The sequence below is a fragment of the Leptopilina heterotoma genome, unplaced genomic scaffold (assembly GCF_015476425.1).
Source record: "Leptopilina heterotoma isolate Lh14 unplaced genomic scaffold, ASM1547642v1 Lhet_31, whole genome shotgun sequence".
Lineage (NCBI taxonomy): Eukaryota > Metazoa > Arthropoda > Insecta > Hymenoptera > Figitidae > Leptopilina > Leptopilina heterotoma.
The window spans coordinates 1,710,397-1,726,218 of NW_025111011.1; the positions used below are offsets into that span (position 1 = coordinate 1,710,397).

At 22.7% G+C, this 15,822-nt stretch overlaps 1 protein-coding gene across 8 annotated transcripts in view; it reads right to left on the bottom strand.

Moving 5' to 3' along the window:
• LOC122504672 (disabled homolog 2-interacting protein) overlaps nt 1-15,822 on the bottom strand; it is a 239,990-nt gene that overhangs the window by 14,117 nt on the left and 210,051 nt on the right. For 7 of the 8 annotated variants that reach the window (XM_043615875.1, XM_043615874.1, XM_043615872.1 and 4 more), the window contains 3 exons: nt 2,553-2,836; nt 1,874-2,160; nt 1,080-1,412 (listed from right to left, as the gene is read on the bottom strand). In XM_043615875.1, the coding sequence (XP_043471810.1) occupies nt 1,080-1,412; nt 1,874-2,160; nt 2,553-2,836 (904 nt within the window). Of the gene's footprint in view, nt 1-1,079; nt 1,413-1,873; nt 2,161-2,552; nt 2,837-6,876; nt 7,521-15,822 lie in introns of those variants that run through there. The other variant, XM_043615876.1, reaches the window with a different exon arrangement.

The window sequence follows — 15,822 nt, forward strand, 5'->3', positions numbered from 1 at the left end:
AATTTTTTAATATAATTGATTTTATGTGAAAAACTTTGTTGTTTATCAGGATAATTGAATTCATTTACAGAATTACTTAAAAATTTTTGAAAATAATTAATTTTCTTTGACGAATAAAAAGTTATTAATGAAAATTATTAAATTATTGCAACGAATTTTATTATTTTATTGAATAATGGAATGTTTCTTAAATTCGAATTTATTTAAATCTTAAATTTATTTAAAATTCTATTAAAAATATTGGAAATTCTGCGATGAAAATAATTGAATTCCTAAATGAAATTCTATCATTTATGGAAATAATTGAATGTTTACGTAGAATTGTATCAAAATTTTTTTTTAAATAATTAAATTATTTGATAAATTTTATGAAAATAGTAACTAATGAAAATCATTGAATTGCGAAAAACTTGAAAACAATTGAATTTCTTCGAAGAATTTTATTACTTTTGAAAATAATGGAATTCTTGTGATGAATATTGCTATTTATGAAAATAATCGAATTTTGTAAAGAATTTTTTTTGAATTTCTAAAATTAATTGAATTTTTGTAAAGAATTTTGTTATTTATCAAAATAATTGCATTAATACTTTTGAAATAATTAAATAATATTAAAAAATTCATTCTAATCAGAATTAGAAAAAAATTATGAAGGTTTTGTTTTAGAACTCGTGGTAATTTTTATAGTTTATGACGCAAACAAAAAAGGAAAAAGTCACAAAAAATTCAGAGTTTTCTTATGAATTCTACGAATTAAATTTTTTTCAGTACTTTTAATAAAAATCCCCGACTTTTCCCTGATTTCCCTGACCTCTGGCAAACCTGAATTTATAAAAAACTCTTGTTTTTACAAATCTGTCAAAAACTATCAAATTTGTTTTCACTTTATGACAAAAGAATATATTTTCTGCAACGAAAGTTGTTTCAAACATTGGTAAAGACCAATTGGTCTTTACCAATGTTTGAAACAACTTTCGTTGCAGAAAATAAATTGTAATTGAAATTTAAATTAAATTAAATTTAATTTAATTCAATTGAAATTAAATTCTTGCTAAATATTTGGCCAGAGGAATATTCACCTATTCTGTGAATGTCCATCATGACAAGATCGGCAAGAAACTGGGGAGCCTTCTTTTCACGTTGCATGACAGCGACCAAAGCGGTGGCAATGTCCTCCTTGGCCTTGACGCCAATCACTGGCTCCAATTTTTCGCAAAGCGACGCGTAATCAGTCTTGAGATACTCGAGGAATTCTTGGTAAACCTGAACCGGTAAAATGTCAACCGATTGAAAGCGACACTTGACACGAAGTGCCGGTGGCTCTTTCAGTGGTCCCTTCTCGCCGACGACCGTGTACCATTTTTCCGTGAGATATCGGGACGTCACATTATGAACCGGAATGCTCACCGACCCTGAAAATATATACAATAATATTCAATTATTTGGGGAAAATAATTAAATTCTTGGGAAAAAAATTTCTTACAATTTTTTAAAAATAATTTAAATCATCCAAAGAATTTTATTTATTTATGAAAATAATTAAATTCTTGCACTGAAATTTATTAACATTTTTTTTTTCAAATAATTAAATTTCTGAATTTTATTAATATTTTTTTAATTGTTTCTAAGAATTTTATTAGAATTTCGGAGATTAATTTTTTATTCCAAACAAATTAGCGAATTTAAAATAGTTGCAAATTCTTAAAGAAAAATGTAGAGTTTAGTGTAAAAAAATCTAAATAATAGCAAATAGTAGGTTTTAGTAGATGAAGTTGGTTCGAATTTTTTTGCCACTTGGAAATTTTAATTTATGGAGTATATCAAAAAAAAAAAAAATTTTATAAAAAAGGGGGGAAGGCGTGATTTCCCTTACCGATCAACACGTTTTTGTCCCTCTTCTTTTTTCTGTCGGCCTCACGGTAAAGATTCACCTGGATGGTGTTAACGGATGGCAGGTGATGAAAGTCGAAGTGCTCTCCCCAAAAGCAAAGATCTGCCTTTAATTTTGCAGTAGTTCTTGCGTACAATGTACTGTCCAAACAAACTTCACAAAAATATCGTTTCTTCACTGGCACGCCTTTTGCCTCTAATAACCAAATTTGCAGTGAATTGTCCGTGCGACGTGTTTGCTCAGCATCCGGTTGGACCGATTTGCGTAAACTGGAGAAAAAAGACAAGAAAAAAATTAATGAAATGTAAGAAAAATTTGTGTGTGGAAAAATATTTTTTAAAAATTATTAATAGCAATCAAATTTTATTAATTAAATTGAAGTTCGATAAAATGGTGGCTCAATTCTTCCACTTGAGAACGCCAAGGCCACCACCAGATGGCAGTGAAAATTCCAAGAATTGTGAACTGCCATCTAGCGGTGACCTTGACGTTCTCAGGTGGAGAACATCATCTCCATATTTAATCTCAATCTTTTCGTAAAGTTCATAATTTTCGTAAATTCTTTTAATTATTTCCAATCGGAAAAAATCCACTAATTTCGAAGTTTGACAGAAAAATTTAAAAATGCCAGCAAAATTTATTTTCTTTTTCATTTACTGACCTTTGAAGCCATTGATCTCGCTCGTGGGCAGTTCTGCAGCTGAAATATTTCGGTCCACCATTGCTGGGTGTGACCTGAAAACAATGGGGACGTCCAAGAAGACTTGGATGCAACGGTGTGACCGCGGCGAGATCCATCGAGGTCACGGCCTGACCGCATAGAAGAGATTCGTGCGATCGACAACCACGGAGACCGGCACCACGTTGTTTCTGTCTCTCCAGTTTTGTCACGCTTTTTGTCCTCTTCAACGGATTCGATCGGAACGACCTTTTCGAGAAGAAGTTCTGCAAAAAAAAAAAAAGAAACCAGTTCTTTCGTTAATAAAACAAATTTACTAAACAAAACATTTTTTATATTTTTAACAACAAAATAATATTCTACAAAATAAATAATAATTCAATTATTTAATCATTAAAATTATTTAAATTATTAATAAAATTTGTCATTATTCTCTAATTAAAAGGACTAATTTGCGTCTTTTTATTACAAAACAATTACAAAAAATGGTTTTAACGAAAATTATTATTAACAATAATAAAGTACACGTTCCGGTAATCTGTTCGCAGTTTGAAGTTAGTTGTTGTTTGCTTTTTTGTTACTTAACATTTTTATAATTTTTGTTTTCAAATATTTTTAATTTTAAAATTAATGTTTTGAAAATTACGAAGTCGAAGTCCACAACGTTTATCAACGAAAAAAATGTATTTAATGCATTCAAGTATTATTTTTCATTTAATATTTAATTGTAAAATAATTATTATCAAAATATAAACATCAATCTTTTTTTTATAAATATTTTTGTGTCAATATTCTCGCAAAGAATTTTATTAAAATTTTTAAAAATCCTAATTAAATTCTTTTGAAGAATTTCTTTGAATTTTAAAATATTTTAAAATATTTGAATTCATCCGAGGAATTCAATTAAAATTGTTGTGAAAATAATTGAATTCCTGCAAAGGATTTTACTATTTATGAAAGTAATTGAATTATTGCGAAGAATTTTACTATATTTATAAAAATAATTGAAATATCTTCAGAATAATTGAATTATTTTTAGAGAATTCTAAATTCTTATTGAAATTGAATTTTAAATTTGAATTAAATTTTTGAAAATAATTAAATTCTTTCGTGTAATTTTATTTAAAATTGATTAAAAATAATTTAATTCATGCAAAAAATTTTAGTATTTAAATCAAAATAATTGAATTGCTTAGAAAAATTTATTAAAATTTTATGAAATAATTGAAATTTATGGAAATATTTAAAAATATTCAAAAACTTTCGAAGAATTCAATTAAAATAATTGTTTTAAAAATAATTGAATTCCTACAAAGATTTTTACTATTTATAAAAATAATTGAATTATTGCGAAGAATTTTACTATTTTTAAAAATATTTGAATTTGTTAGAAGGATTTATTAAAATTTTAGAAAAACTTGAGATTTTTTCAAAACGTGTTAAAATTTTTTTAAAAAATTGAATTATTTTTAGAGAATTCTAAATTCTTATTGAAATTGAATTTTATGGAAATTTTTGAAAATAATTAAATTCTTTCGTGTAATTTTATTTAAATTTGATTAAAAATATTTTAATTCATGCAAAGAATTTTAGTATTTAAATCAAAATAATTGAATTCCTTCGAAGAATTTATTAAAATTTTAGGAAATAATTGAAATTTATGGAAATATTTTAAAATATTTAAATTCTTTCGAGGAATACAATTAAAATTGTTTTGAAAATAATTGAATTCCTGCAAAGGTTTTTACTATTTATAAGAATAATTGAATTATTGCGAAGAATTTTACTATTTATAAAAATAATTGAAATGTTTCGAAAAATTTATTGAAATTTTAAAAAATAATTAAATTTCTATGAAGAATTTTATATAAATATTTGATAATAATGAAATTTTTTCGAGAAATTCAATTAAAGTTCTTTCGAAAGTAATTGAATTTCTTTAAAGAATTTTATTAAAATTAAATATATATTCAATATAATTGAATTCTTTCAATTTTTTTGACGAATATATTTAAAAATTGCATTGAAAGCAATTCAATTTTTATATAGAATTTTTTAAAATTATTTTGAGAATAATTGAATAATTTTCAGAGAATTTTAAATTCTTGTTGAAATTGAATTTTATGGAAATTTTTGAAAATAATTAAATTCTTTCGTGTAATTTTATTTAAATTTGATTTAAAATAATTTAATTCCTGCAAAGAATTTTAGTAATTTAAATAAAAATAATTAAATTCTTTCGTGTAATTTTATTTAAATTTGATTTAAAATAATTTAATTCCTGCAAAGAATTTTAGTATTTAAATCAAAATAATTGAATTGCTTCGAAGAATTTATTAAAATTTTAGGAAATAATTGAAATTTATGTAAATATTTAAAAATATTTGAATTCATCCGAGGAATTCAATTAAAATTGTTTTGAAAATAATTGAATTTCACTGCAAAGGTTTTTACTATTTATAAAAATAATTGAATTATTGCGAAGAATTTTACTATTTTTAAAAATAATTTAATTTTTTCGAAGAATTTATTAAAATTTTAGAAAAAATTGAATTTTTTTTAAATGTGTTAAAATTTTTTTAAAAAATTGAATTCTTCCCAGGAATTTAATTAAAATTGTTTGGAAAATAATTATTCTTTCGTGAAAATTTATTAAAATTTTTTAAAATAATTGAACTGTTTAGAAGGATTTATTAAAATTTTATACAATAATTGAATTCTTTCATGAAATTTTATTAAAATTTTTGAAAATATGAACAGTAATAATTAGTTTTGTATTTAATAAGTATGTATTTTTAAATTTTGATTATGAAATTTTTAAAAAAATTTATATTTTTGAAAATAAAAATTTTGTAAGTTGCATAACAAAAATAAATTAAACACCACGTTCCACGCGTAATATTTGCTATAGTATTATAATAAAATTAGTTACCTACTATTTTTTTATTTTTATTAAAATATTTAACAAAATTAATTGCACCTAATATTTTTTTTTAATATTTAGTATAGAATTTATTTCTCCATTTTATTTATTCCAAAAAGAAACTTCATTATTATTATTTTTATTATTTGTTATTAACATATTATCATTATTATTAAATTAAAAAGTGTTTCATTAAAAAAATAATTAAATACAATGAAATAAAATTTGATAAAAATAAAATTAACAACAATATAATTATAATTATTGTTGTTCTTAACATATAGTAAACATAATAAATAATAATAAATGTAATAAATATAATTAATATTGTAATTATCATAATTGTTGATATTATAAAAATATTATTAATACAATTAAAATTTAAATACAAAGTGACTCACTGTGAAGAAGGGAACAGATTATTGATTAATTTTATAATTTCTTTTTCTTAAATTAATTTTGAAAAATTAATTTTTTTCTCTTTTAAAAATGGGAAAATTGCGGATCTTTTTTTCTATGCACATTACCCATCGGGCAAAAGATGACACTTGACTGAACGCGCGGGAATCAGAAAATATTTTCAATTACATTGCGAGTGAAAGGTTTTTGTCGGGGATACTTTCGTTTACAACATTTATTTTTTTTTAAATGCACACACATGCCATTCGAAAGTGAGTCAAGCGTAAAAGTTATTTGTGACCTTGAAAAAAAAATTCAAGTTTATTTTTGAATTTTTTCTATAAACAAAAGTATCTTTTTTCCCCTCAACAACGATTTACGCGATAAATACAACTTTCACTTTATATTTTACCATTTTCAGTTCATTTTTATTATTTTTCCTTTATTTATTTTATAAATTTATCAAATTATTCCAAAAAACTTTCTCTAAACTGAAAACGATTAGAAAATTTAAAGAAACAAACAAAGAAAATGAAAACAATGTACAAAAGAATATAAAATTTAATTTCGTTTCTTTTCAAATATCTTTCTTTTTTTTTAAGTCCGTTTAGCTTGTAAATAAATAAATAAATAAATCGAAATATGTAAATACAAAATTTATTTATTTATAAATAATTTAAATATTTTATAAACCCGTTTATCTTTTTAGTAAATAAATAAAAAATAAAGTGAATGAAATAAAACATAAAGTAAATGAAATGAATAAAAAATAAATAAACAATAAATTAAATAAATTTATAATAATAATAATAATAATGAACTATTATAATTATTTAAATTTAATCGAATCCAAAATTTGTAAATTATTTTTTTGAATAAATAAATCAATTTTAAATAAATTGTAAATAAAAACACTCGAAAAAATAATACAGTTGAAAGAAAAATTCTCAACTAGTTACGAAAATGTAAATAAAAATGATTTACCCTCGTGGTAAAATAATTAAGAATAGCGCTAACGACTTTTTCATCTTCATCCTCGTCCATTTCCTTTAGGCACATTCTCTTCCCTCTCATTTAGAGGGAAAAGAGTAGAAATTAAATTTAACCGACACAATATTAATTTTAACATGAAATTAATTTTTCACTAAATTCTTCACTATGATTTTTTAATTCCCCAATTAACACCAATGTTTTTCTTTTTATTTTTCACACTATATTCTTCTCTTTTTTTTTTTTTTTGCCACACAAAGAAATCAATTTATTTATTGAAACGGAAAAATCGTTTAATTTTGTTTATTCACTGTGTAGTAAATTGCAGACTTTTTTTTATTCCAATAACTATATATAATTTCAAAGGGTTATTTATTTTCTTTTTGAATGATAGCTGTTTAAAAATCCTAAAGAGTCGTTGGGACACTCCTCACTTCCGGTTTTTACGTTGCACTCACACATTGACAATTTTTCGTCGTTTCACAAAAGACACATGACGTGCTTGTGTTGCTTTGTCATGCAGAATTAACGAAAATAAACCACGTTTTGTAAATTTTAACCGAAAACAATTTTCCGTTTTTTGTCAAATTATCCCCACTTTTCCTTTTTTTTGGATTGTAAACGTATTTTAATTTTCACTTTTTGTTTCTGTAATTCAAATTTACTTTTTTGTTTTAATTTCCACAATATTCTGTATTTTTAATTTCTACGTAAAATTTGGATAATTTTTTTTTTCAAGGGAAATATTTAAACAGAAAATCTGTTTTTTTTTTAAATTTGTTTAGTCTTTAATTTACACTTTTGTTAAAGTTTTTTTGACCGACAAATTTTGTTATATTAATTTACAATTTAAATAATGTATTTAAATATTTTTAAACAAATTTTGATATTTTAATAGACAATTACCGTTGTTTTTAAAAAACAACTTTTTTTTAATAAATATAATTTTTAATATTGATATTAAATTTAATATTTGATATTAATATTTAATATTAATAAATATTTTTATGTAATTTTAAATAACAATTATTTTTTTCAATTTCAATATTTTTCTTTAGTTAGTAGTATAACACTTATTCACAGAATTAATTAACTTTTCAAATTATTTTAATTAACAATTTTTGTTAATTAGTTTTTCTTTATTTTTATATTTATTTAGCACTATAGAATTAAATATATATATATATTAAATATTTTTATATAGATTTCGAATTAATAACACAACACTGTATAATTAATAACAAAGACTTGAAAAAAAAAATTGTTTACAAATTAATTAAATTAATTAAATTTTTTAGAAATAATTGAAAAGTCGCACTGTATTTTATATACATAAAAGTTGTGAGCCCGGCAAAATCTCGTGGACGACTGGTGCAGATGGTTTCTGCTGCTCATCCGGGTAGTAGAGTTGAAGTCAAGGGATCCTGAAGGGGGGAAACTCAGGGCGCGCCACCTTTTGTGCTACCGAAAAATTCTGCCCTTTACAATATTCAGGTGAGAGAGAGAGTGAAAGAGAGACAGAGAGAGTCCCCCCTTTATGGGCCCTTATTTCCAAGGACCAACCACTGACGATATGCCAGGGTCCCAATTTTATTTTACTATATAAAAACGTCTTCGAGGGGTTCTCAAAACGAAAAACGTGTATTTATTCAAGGGTACACGCGTGTTCAGATTATCCTTCAAAGATTTTAACGTAACATTTAAAGATATCCCGTGTGTTTATTCTCATTCACAAGAAAGAGAAATAGGTAAAAAAAGAAGGTATTTTTCGAAAAAGAAAGAGAGAGAGAGAGAGAGAGAAAAAAAAATAAAATTATGTTCAATAGGATCGTAAATATCGGTTTAAATGGACACGAGATTCTTTAAGTCCGTCTTATTTTAAATATCTAAATTTATTCATTTTACATCTTCCTCTATTTACTTTATTTCTCCAGGAGGTTTTTTTATTCTTTTTTCTATTTTTCCGCAATTGTTACTAGCAGTGATTGTAACCACCTATATATTTAAATTTATTCATTTTTTTTTTTTATTTAATTTCCCTAGGCATTTTTTTAATTTTCTCCATTATTGCGCAATTACCAGTAATTGTAATTACCAGAGATTGTAATTACCAGTTATTGTAACTACCAGCGATTGAAACCATCAACGATTGTAACCAACGGTGATTATAATTGTCAACAGTAATAATTGCTGGTGGTTTCAATCGCCGGTAATTAAAATCACTATATAGTAATAATTATAATCGCTGGTAATTAAAATTGCTGGTAATTATAAAAACTATTAGCGATTTTCATTACCGACGATTGAAACTACCAACAATTTTATTTACCAGCGATTGAAATTACCCAGCAAGTTTAATTACCAGCGATTTTTTTTTTACCGATGATTACATCTGCCAGCGATTTTAATTACCGGCGATTGAAACTACCAGCAAGTTTAATTACCAGCGATATTATTTACCGATAATTGAAACTACCAGCAATTTTATTTAGCAGCAATTTTAATTATCGGCGATTGAAACTACTAGCGATTTTAATTACTAGCGATTGAAACTACCAGCAATTTTAATTACCAGCGATTTTATTTATCGACGATTGAAAGTACCGGCGATTTTAATTACCAGCAATTTTATTTACCAGCAATTTTATTTATCAGCGATTTTATTTACTGGCAATTAAAACTACCAGCAATTTTATTTATCAGTGATTTTATTTACCGACGATTGAAACTACCAGCGATTTTAATTACCAGCAATTTTATTTACCAGAGATTGAAACTATTTGCAATTTTAATTACCAGTAACTGAAACTACCAGCAAGTTTAATTACCAGCGATATTATTTACTGATAATTGAATCTGCCAGCGATTTAAATTTCCGGCGATTGAAACCACCAGCAATTTTAATTACCAGCGATTTTATTTACCGACGATTAAAGCTAAAAGCGATTTTAATTGCCGTCGATTGAAATTACCAGCGATTATTAACGTTTAAAATTTTAATTATTGTTTGTTATAATCGCTGGGGACAATAATTGCTGGTAATTACAATCGACGGCAATTAAAATCGTTTGTAGCTTTAATCGTCGGTAAATAAAATCGTTGATAATTAAAATTGCTGGTAGTTTGAATCGTCGGTAATTAAAATTGCTGGTAGTTTTAATCGCCGGTAATTAAAATCGCTGGCAGATTCAATCATCGGTAAATAAAATCGCTGATAATCAAAATTTCTGGTAGTTTCAATTGTCGGTTAATAAAATCTATGGTAATTGAAATTGCTGGTAGTTTCAATCGCTGATAATTTTAATTGCTTGCAGTTTCAATCATCGGTAAATAAAATCGCTGGTAATTTTATTTACCTGCGATTAAAAGTACCGGTTATTGAAACTATACCAGCGACTAAAACTATCAGCAATTTTAATTTTTAATTTTTTCTTTACCTTTGATTAGAATAATTTTAGAAAAAATAAATATATAATTAAATTAAAAATGGTAATTAAACAAAAAATTATTCTTCATTAGCTTAAATGAAATGAAGAAGAAGAAGAATCATAGAATAGATTCCTTGAAATTTTAATAATGGTCATGGAATTATAAAAAATGAAAAAAGAAAACAAAATATACAGTATGTACATATATAAAATTGAGATTCACCAGGAATTAAAATTCTTCAACTCTATAAATTTTATAAATCATGAAGTGTATGGTTAGATTGTCTGAGGAGTCGCATTGCACGTGTTTCTTGGTGCATAATGCACGTTCATAACGGCCTGGCTATATAGTAGACAGTTGTCACAGGGCTCCGATCGAAACCAGTTCGCTCCATTCTTTTGTTTTTTTTTCTTTCTTTTTTCGTTTTCTTTTTTCTTATATATATATATATATATATATATATTTTCTGGTTACTTGTCTAGAGGAGCGAGAGACCGCGCCAATCCAGGACAAGGAATCCAGATTCGTTCATGTTGCTGTTTGTTGTTGTTGTTGTTGTTTTTAAAGAGGCAATTAGAATTCGGAAACTCTTAGAACTTCTTTATGACACAAAGAAACAACCGACGATTGTATATTTTTTCTCTTGCGTTGTGTATATATACAACAACAAAAAATAACATTATGCGTTTGGAAATATGTTTGTTTTTCACGACTAATTAAAAATTAATGTTAAATATATAATCGTAAAAAAGTTCCTTTTTTTATTAAAGGGAATTTGTAATTTTTTTTTTTTTATTTCAAAACACGAGAAATTGACCAGTGATTTTCTAAAACTACCAGCAATTGAAATTGTTAATAATTCTAAATTCCAATAATTATAATCATCAGAGATTGAAACCAGAAACGAATGTAATTATCATAAGTACTAGCAATTATAATTACCAGCGATTATTATTTTTTGTGATAACAAAATCATTATAATTACCGGGGATTGTAATTACCAGCGATTGTAATTAGTAGCGATTAAAACTATCAGCAATAACTACCAGTGATTACAATTACCGGTTAATATAACTACCAGCGATTGAAACTACCAATTGTTTTAAATACCAGTAATTATATAACCATCAACGATTTTCACTGTCAGGAATTTTTAATCGCCGATAATTAAAATCTCTGGTAGTTTAAATGATAATAGTCATTAATGTTTGTAACTACCAGCGATTGTATAACAACCAGTGATCATACTGGTTACAACCAATTCTAAATTCGACTCGAAATTATGACTATCAATCATTCCAACAACTAACTATGATTTTCACCAACACCACCAACAATAATAATAATAATGATACTTGAAAATTGTAAGTTAGAAATGAAAAATGAGAAATAATTGTAAAGCGTTAGTTGAAAGTATATATAATAAGAGAACTCATAGATGAATAGAAAAAAAACACCCTTTTTCGTGAGTTTAAAGGAACACTTTTTGAAGAATGAGAAATGAGAGCAACTGTCGAGTATTTGAGAAACACGATCGATATTCGCATTCATTCATCTTTGAAAAATCGAGGTCCTTGAATTAACCGCAATTTATAATATATATTCTTTTGAAAATTTGTCACGCGCTCTTATTCTTTCCGCGTCAATAATAAAATAAAAATTTTCCTTTTCTTGAAAAAACAGAAAAAGTTGTAATAAAAAAAATTAAAAAAATAAATTAATTAAAAAAAAAAAAAAAAATAAAATAAAATAAAATTTAAAAAAAAAATAAATAAATAAATAAAAAAAATAAAAATAAAAAAATAAAAAAATAAATAATAAAATATATATATATTTATATATATATATATTTATATTTTATATATATTTTATTTATATTTTTATATATATATATATTTTAATAATAAAATAAAATTAAATAAATTAATTAATTAAATTTAAGAAATAAAATATAAACGAAATTATAGCTATAATAATTTAAATGTTCTTTCATTCATTCACTTCTTCTGTCCCTCACACTCTGAAGTTGTCGTTTGTTTATAATTTCTTTTTTATTATCTTTATATAAATTGTACATTATATTATTGTTTTATAAAAATTTTAATTTTCATAAAATTTTTCAAAAAGGTTAAATTATTTACAAAAATTATAATAAAATTCTAAGCAAGAATTCAATTACTTTCATAGATAATAAAATTCTTCACATATGGTTTCAATTATTTTTAATACAATTTTAAATAAATTTCTCGAAAAATAAAATTATCTTCAAAAATTTTTTGCAAGAATTAAATTAAAGGTACATTTTACAAATAATGAAATTCTTCGCTGAAATTCAAAAATTTTCAAAATTTACATTTTTAATACAAGTTTTCAAAAGAATATATAATTATTTAAATAAAATGTAATAAAATTCATTGCATAAATTCAATTATTTTTACAAGTAATAAAATTTTTCACATGAATTCAATTATTTAATAAAAATTGATAAAATTCGTTGTAAGAATTCCATTATTTTCATAAATTATAAAATTTTTCTGAGGATTTCAATTATTTATAATACAATTTAAAGTAAATTTCTAGAAAAATTAAATTATTCTCTTAAATTATTTGTAAGAATTTAATTACATTTCACGAATATAATTTTATTAAAATTCTTCGTTGAAATTCAAATATTTGCAGAATGTACTATTTTAATAAAAGTTCTCAAAAGAATTCAATTGCAAGAATTCAATTACTTTCATAAATTAATAAAATTCTTCACAAGGTTTCAATTATTTTTAATACAATTTTAAGTAAATTCTTCGAAAAATGTTTCAATATTTCAATAAATAAATGTTTTTCGAAACTAAGTTATCATAAAGAATTTTATCAACAAATTTGAATTTTTTCGTGAAATTTTAATAAAAATTTCCGAAATAATTACATTTTTCGAGGAATTCAATTAAAATTGTATTAAAAATAATTGAAATTCTATAATTAATTTAATTATTCATGAAAATAATTGAATTTTTGTAAAAAAATGTTATTATTTATGAAAATAATTGAATTATTACAAAGTTTGCTTAGAATTTTATCAAAATTTTTGTTATTGAAATAATTGAATTCTTTTGAAAAATTTTATTAAAACTGTAGATATTGAAAATCATTGAATTGAGAAAAAATTTTTGAAAATAATTGAAATTTTGCAAAGAATTTTATTAAAATTTTTGAAAATAATTGATATTTGGAGAAGAATTTTATTATTTTTAAAATTACTAATTTTATTTAGAAAAGGCAGCAAGAAGTTAGTTAATTGTTGCTACTATATTTAAATTCAAATATTATGTAATAAATAATACATTATAATAATCGTAAGTTTCCTTTCCGTTAGCAAATTATCTGCATTCATTTTTTTGCTTTGAAAATTAATTTTTGTGGGTTATTGTCATTTTTTTTTGTTTGTCAAAAAAAAACTCGTTTTATTCACTTCACAAAATTGACAAAAATTCCATTTTATATTTTTATTGTCCTGGCTTTTTCCTAATTTTCATCAAAAATATTTACTTTTTCTTATCCTGCTTATAAATTTCAATTACGAAATTTATACTACGAATTTTATTATTATTTATTATTCATGAAAGAATTTAAAATATATAAAAAATAATTTAATTCTTGCGAAGAATTTTATAAAAAATTTTTAAATAATTGAATTCTGTTTGGAAATAATTTTATGAAAATAGTAGATATTGAAAATCATTGAATTGCGAAGAGTTTTTAAAGATAATTAAATTTTACAAAGAATTCTATTAAAAAAATTGTCAATAAGTGAATGTTTGTGGGAAATTTTATTAAATTTTTTTTTTTGAAAATAATTGAATTCTTGCTAACGATTTTTTTTCTGAATTTTTAAAATAATGTAATTCCAAGAGAAAAATTATTACCTACTTTAAAAACTAATTGAATTATTGTTATGAATATTCTTATTTATGAAAATAATTGAATTTTCGGGATTAATTTTCATATTCGACATAACTGAATTCTTAGAAAAATTTTAAATAATAATTGAATTATTTAATTAAAATTGTATTTAATTTAAAACAATTAATTTCTTTCGAACAATTTTATTAAATTTTTGAAAATAATTATTCAATCCTTTCAAAAAAATATTTTAAAAAAAACAACATTTTTTTAAATAATTGATTTTCTTGAGAAATTGAAATTAAGTTTTTAAAAAAATAATTACATTTTTGATCAATTCCTGTAAAATTCTATTAAAAATAATTGAAATCCTGCTATGAATTTTATTATTTATGAAAATAATTGAATAGTTGTTAGGAATTTTATTGTAATTCTCTAAAATAATTGAATTAAAGCGGAAAAGTTTATTAAAATATTTAAAAGAACTGAATTTCTGTGAAAAAATTTTTTTTATTATGTTTAAAAGTAATTGAATTCTTCACAAGAATTTGATGAACATTGTTTTAAATAATTAATTTTTTTTGATATATAATAAATATTATGTAAATTATGTTAGTTTAAACAATTTGAATTCTTGTGGAAAACTTTATTTGTGATAATAACTGAATTTTTCGATTATTAATTTAAAATAGTAATAAAAAAAAATTGAAATTCTTCGATGAGTTTTATTATTTAGGAAAATGATTAAATTCATGCTTAGAGTTTAATAATTTTTTTTATTGAATTTTCATGAACAATTTTATTATTAGTGAAAGTAATTGAATTATTGTGCAAAATAAATTGCATAAAATTTTGTTAAAAAAATTGATTTTTTTGAAGTTTTGTTTTTGAAAATTAGCGAATTAAAAGTAGTGGAAATTCTCTAAAAAAAAAATTTATTATTTATATTCTTTGTACAGAAAGTCAAATATATAATCATTTTTTTTCTTTCTCTATTCTTCAGAATAATTAAAATTTTCGTAATGAAAATTATTTTTAATTTACGTATCAAATAACAATTATTGCATAATTCAATTTTCCTTGTTACACTTTTACAAATAAGAAAGTTTAATTATTTTCAATTTTGAAAATCTGATGACAAATTTGAAATTATCATCAAAATAATTGTTAACGTTTTTTTTATTATACTTTAAAGTTTGAAAATATAATATAATTTGAAAATTTAATTCTTTTTAGTTTTTCAGTTATGTGTCTTAATAAGTATTTTTTAAAAATGACTTGAAATTGTTTACAATAAACAGCGCAACACAACATTCCCGCGCGCTTGCGCGCGGATAATTTGGCTAGTACGTAATAATAAAGTAAGGCATAAAAAAAATAAATATAATGAACAAAAATGTATAAATATAACAAATAATAGATTATAATATTATTAATAATAATAATAATAATAATAATAATAATAATAATAATAATAATAATAATAATAATAATAATAATAATAATAATAATTTTATTATTAATATTTATCTTATTATTATTTTTTTTATTATTATTGTCATAAATAAATGTTTAAATACTCGTGTAATAATAAAAAAGAAAAGAAGAAGTTTT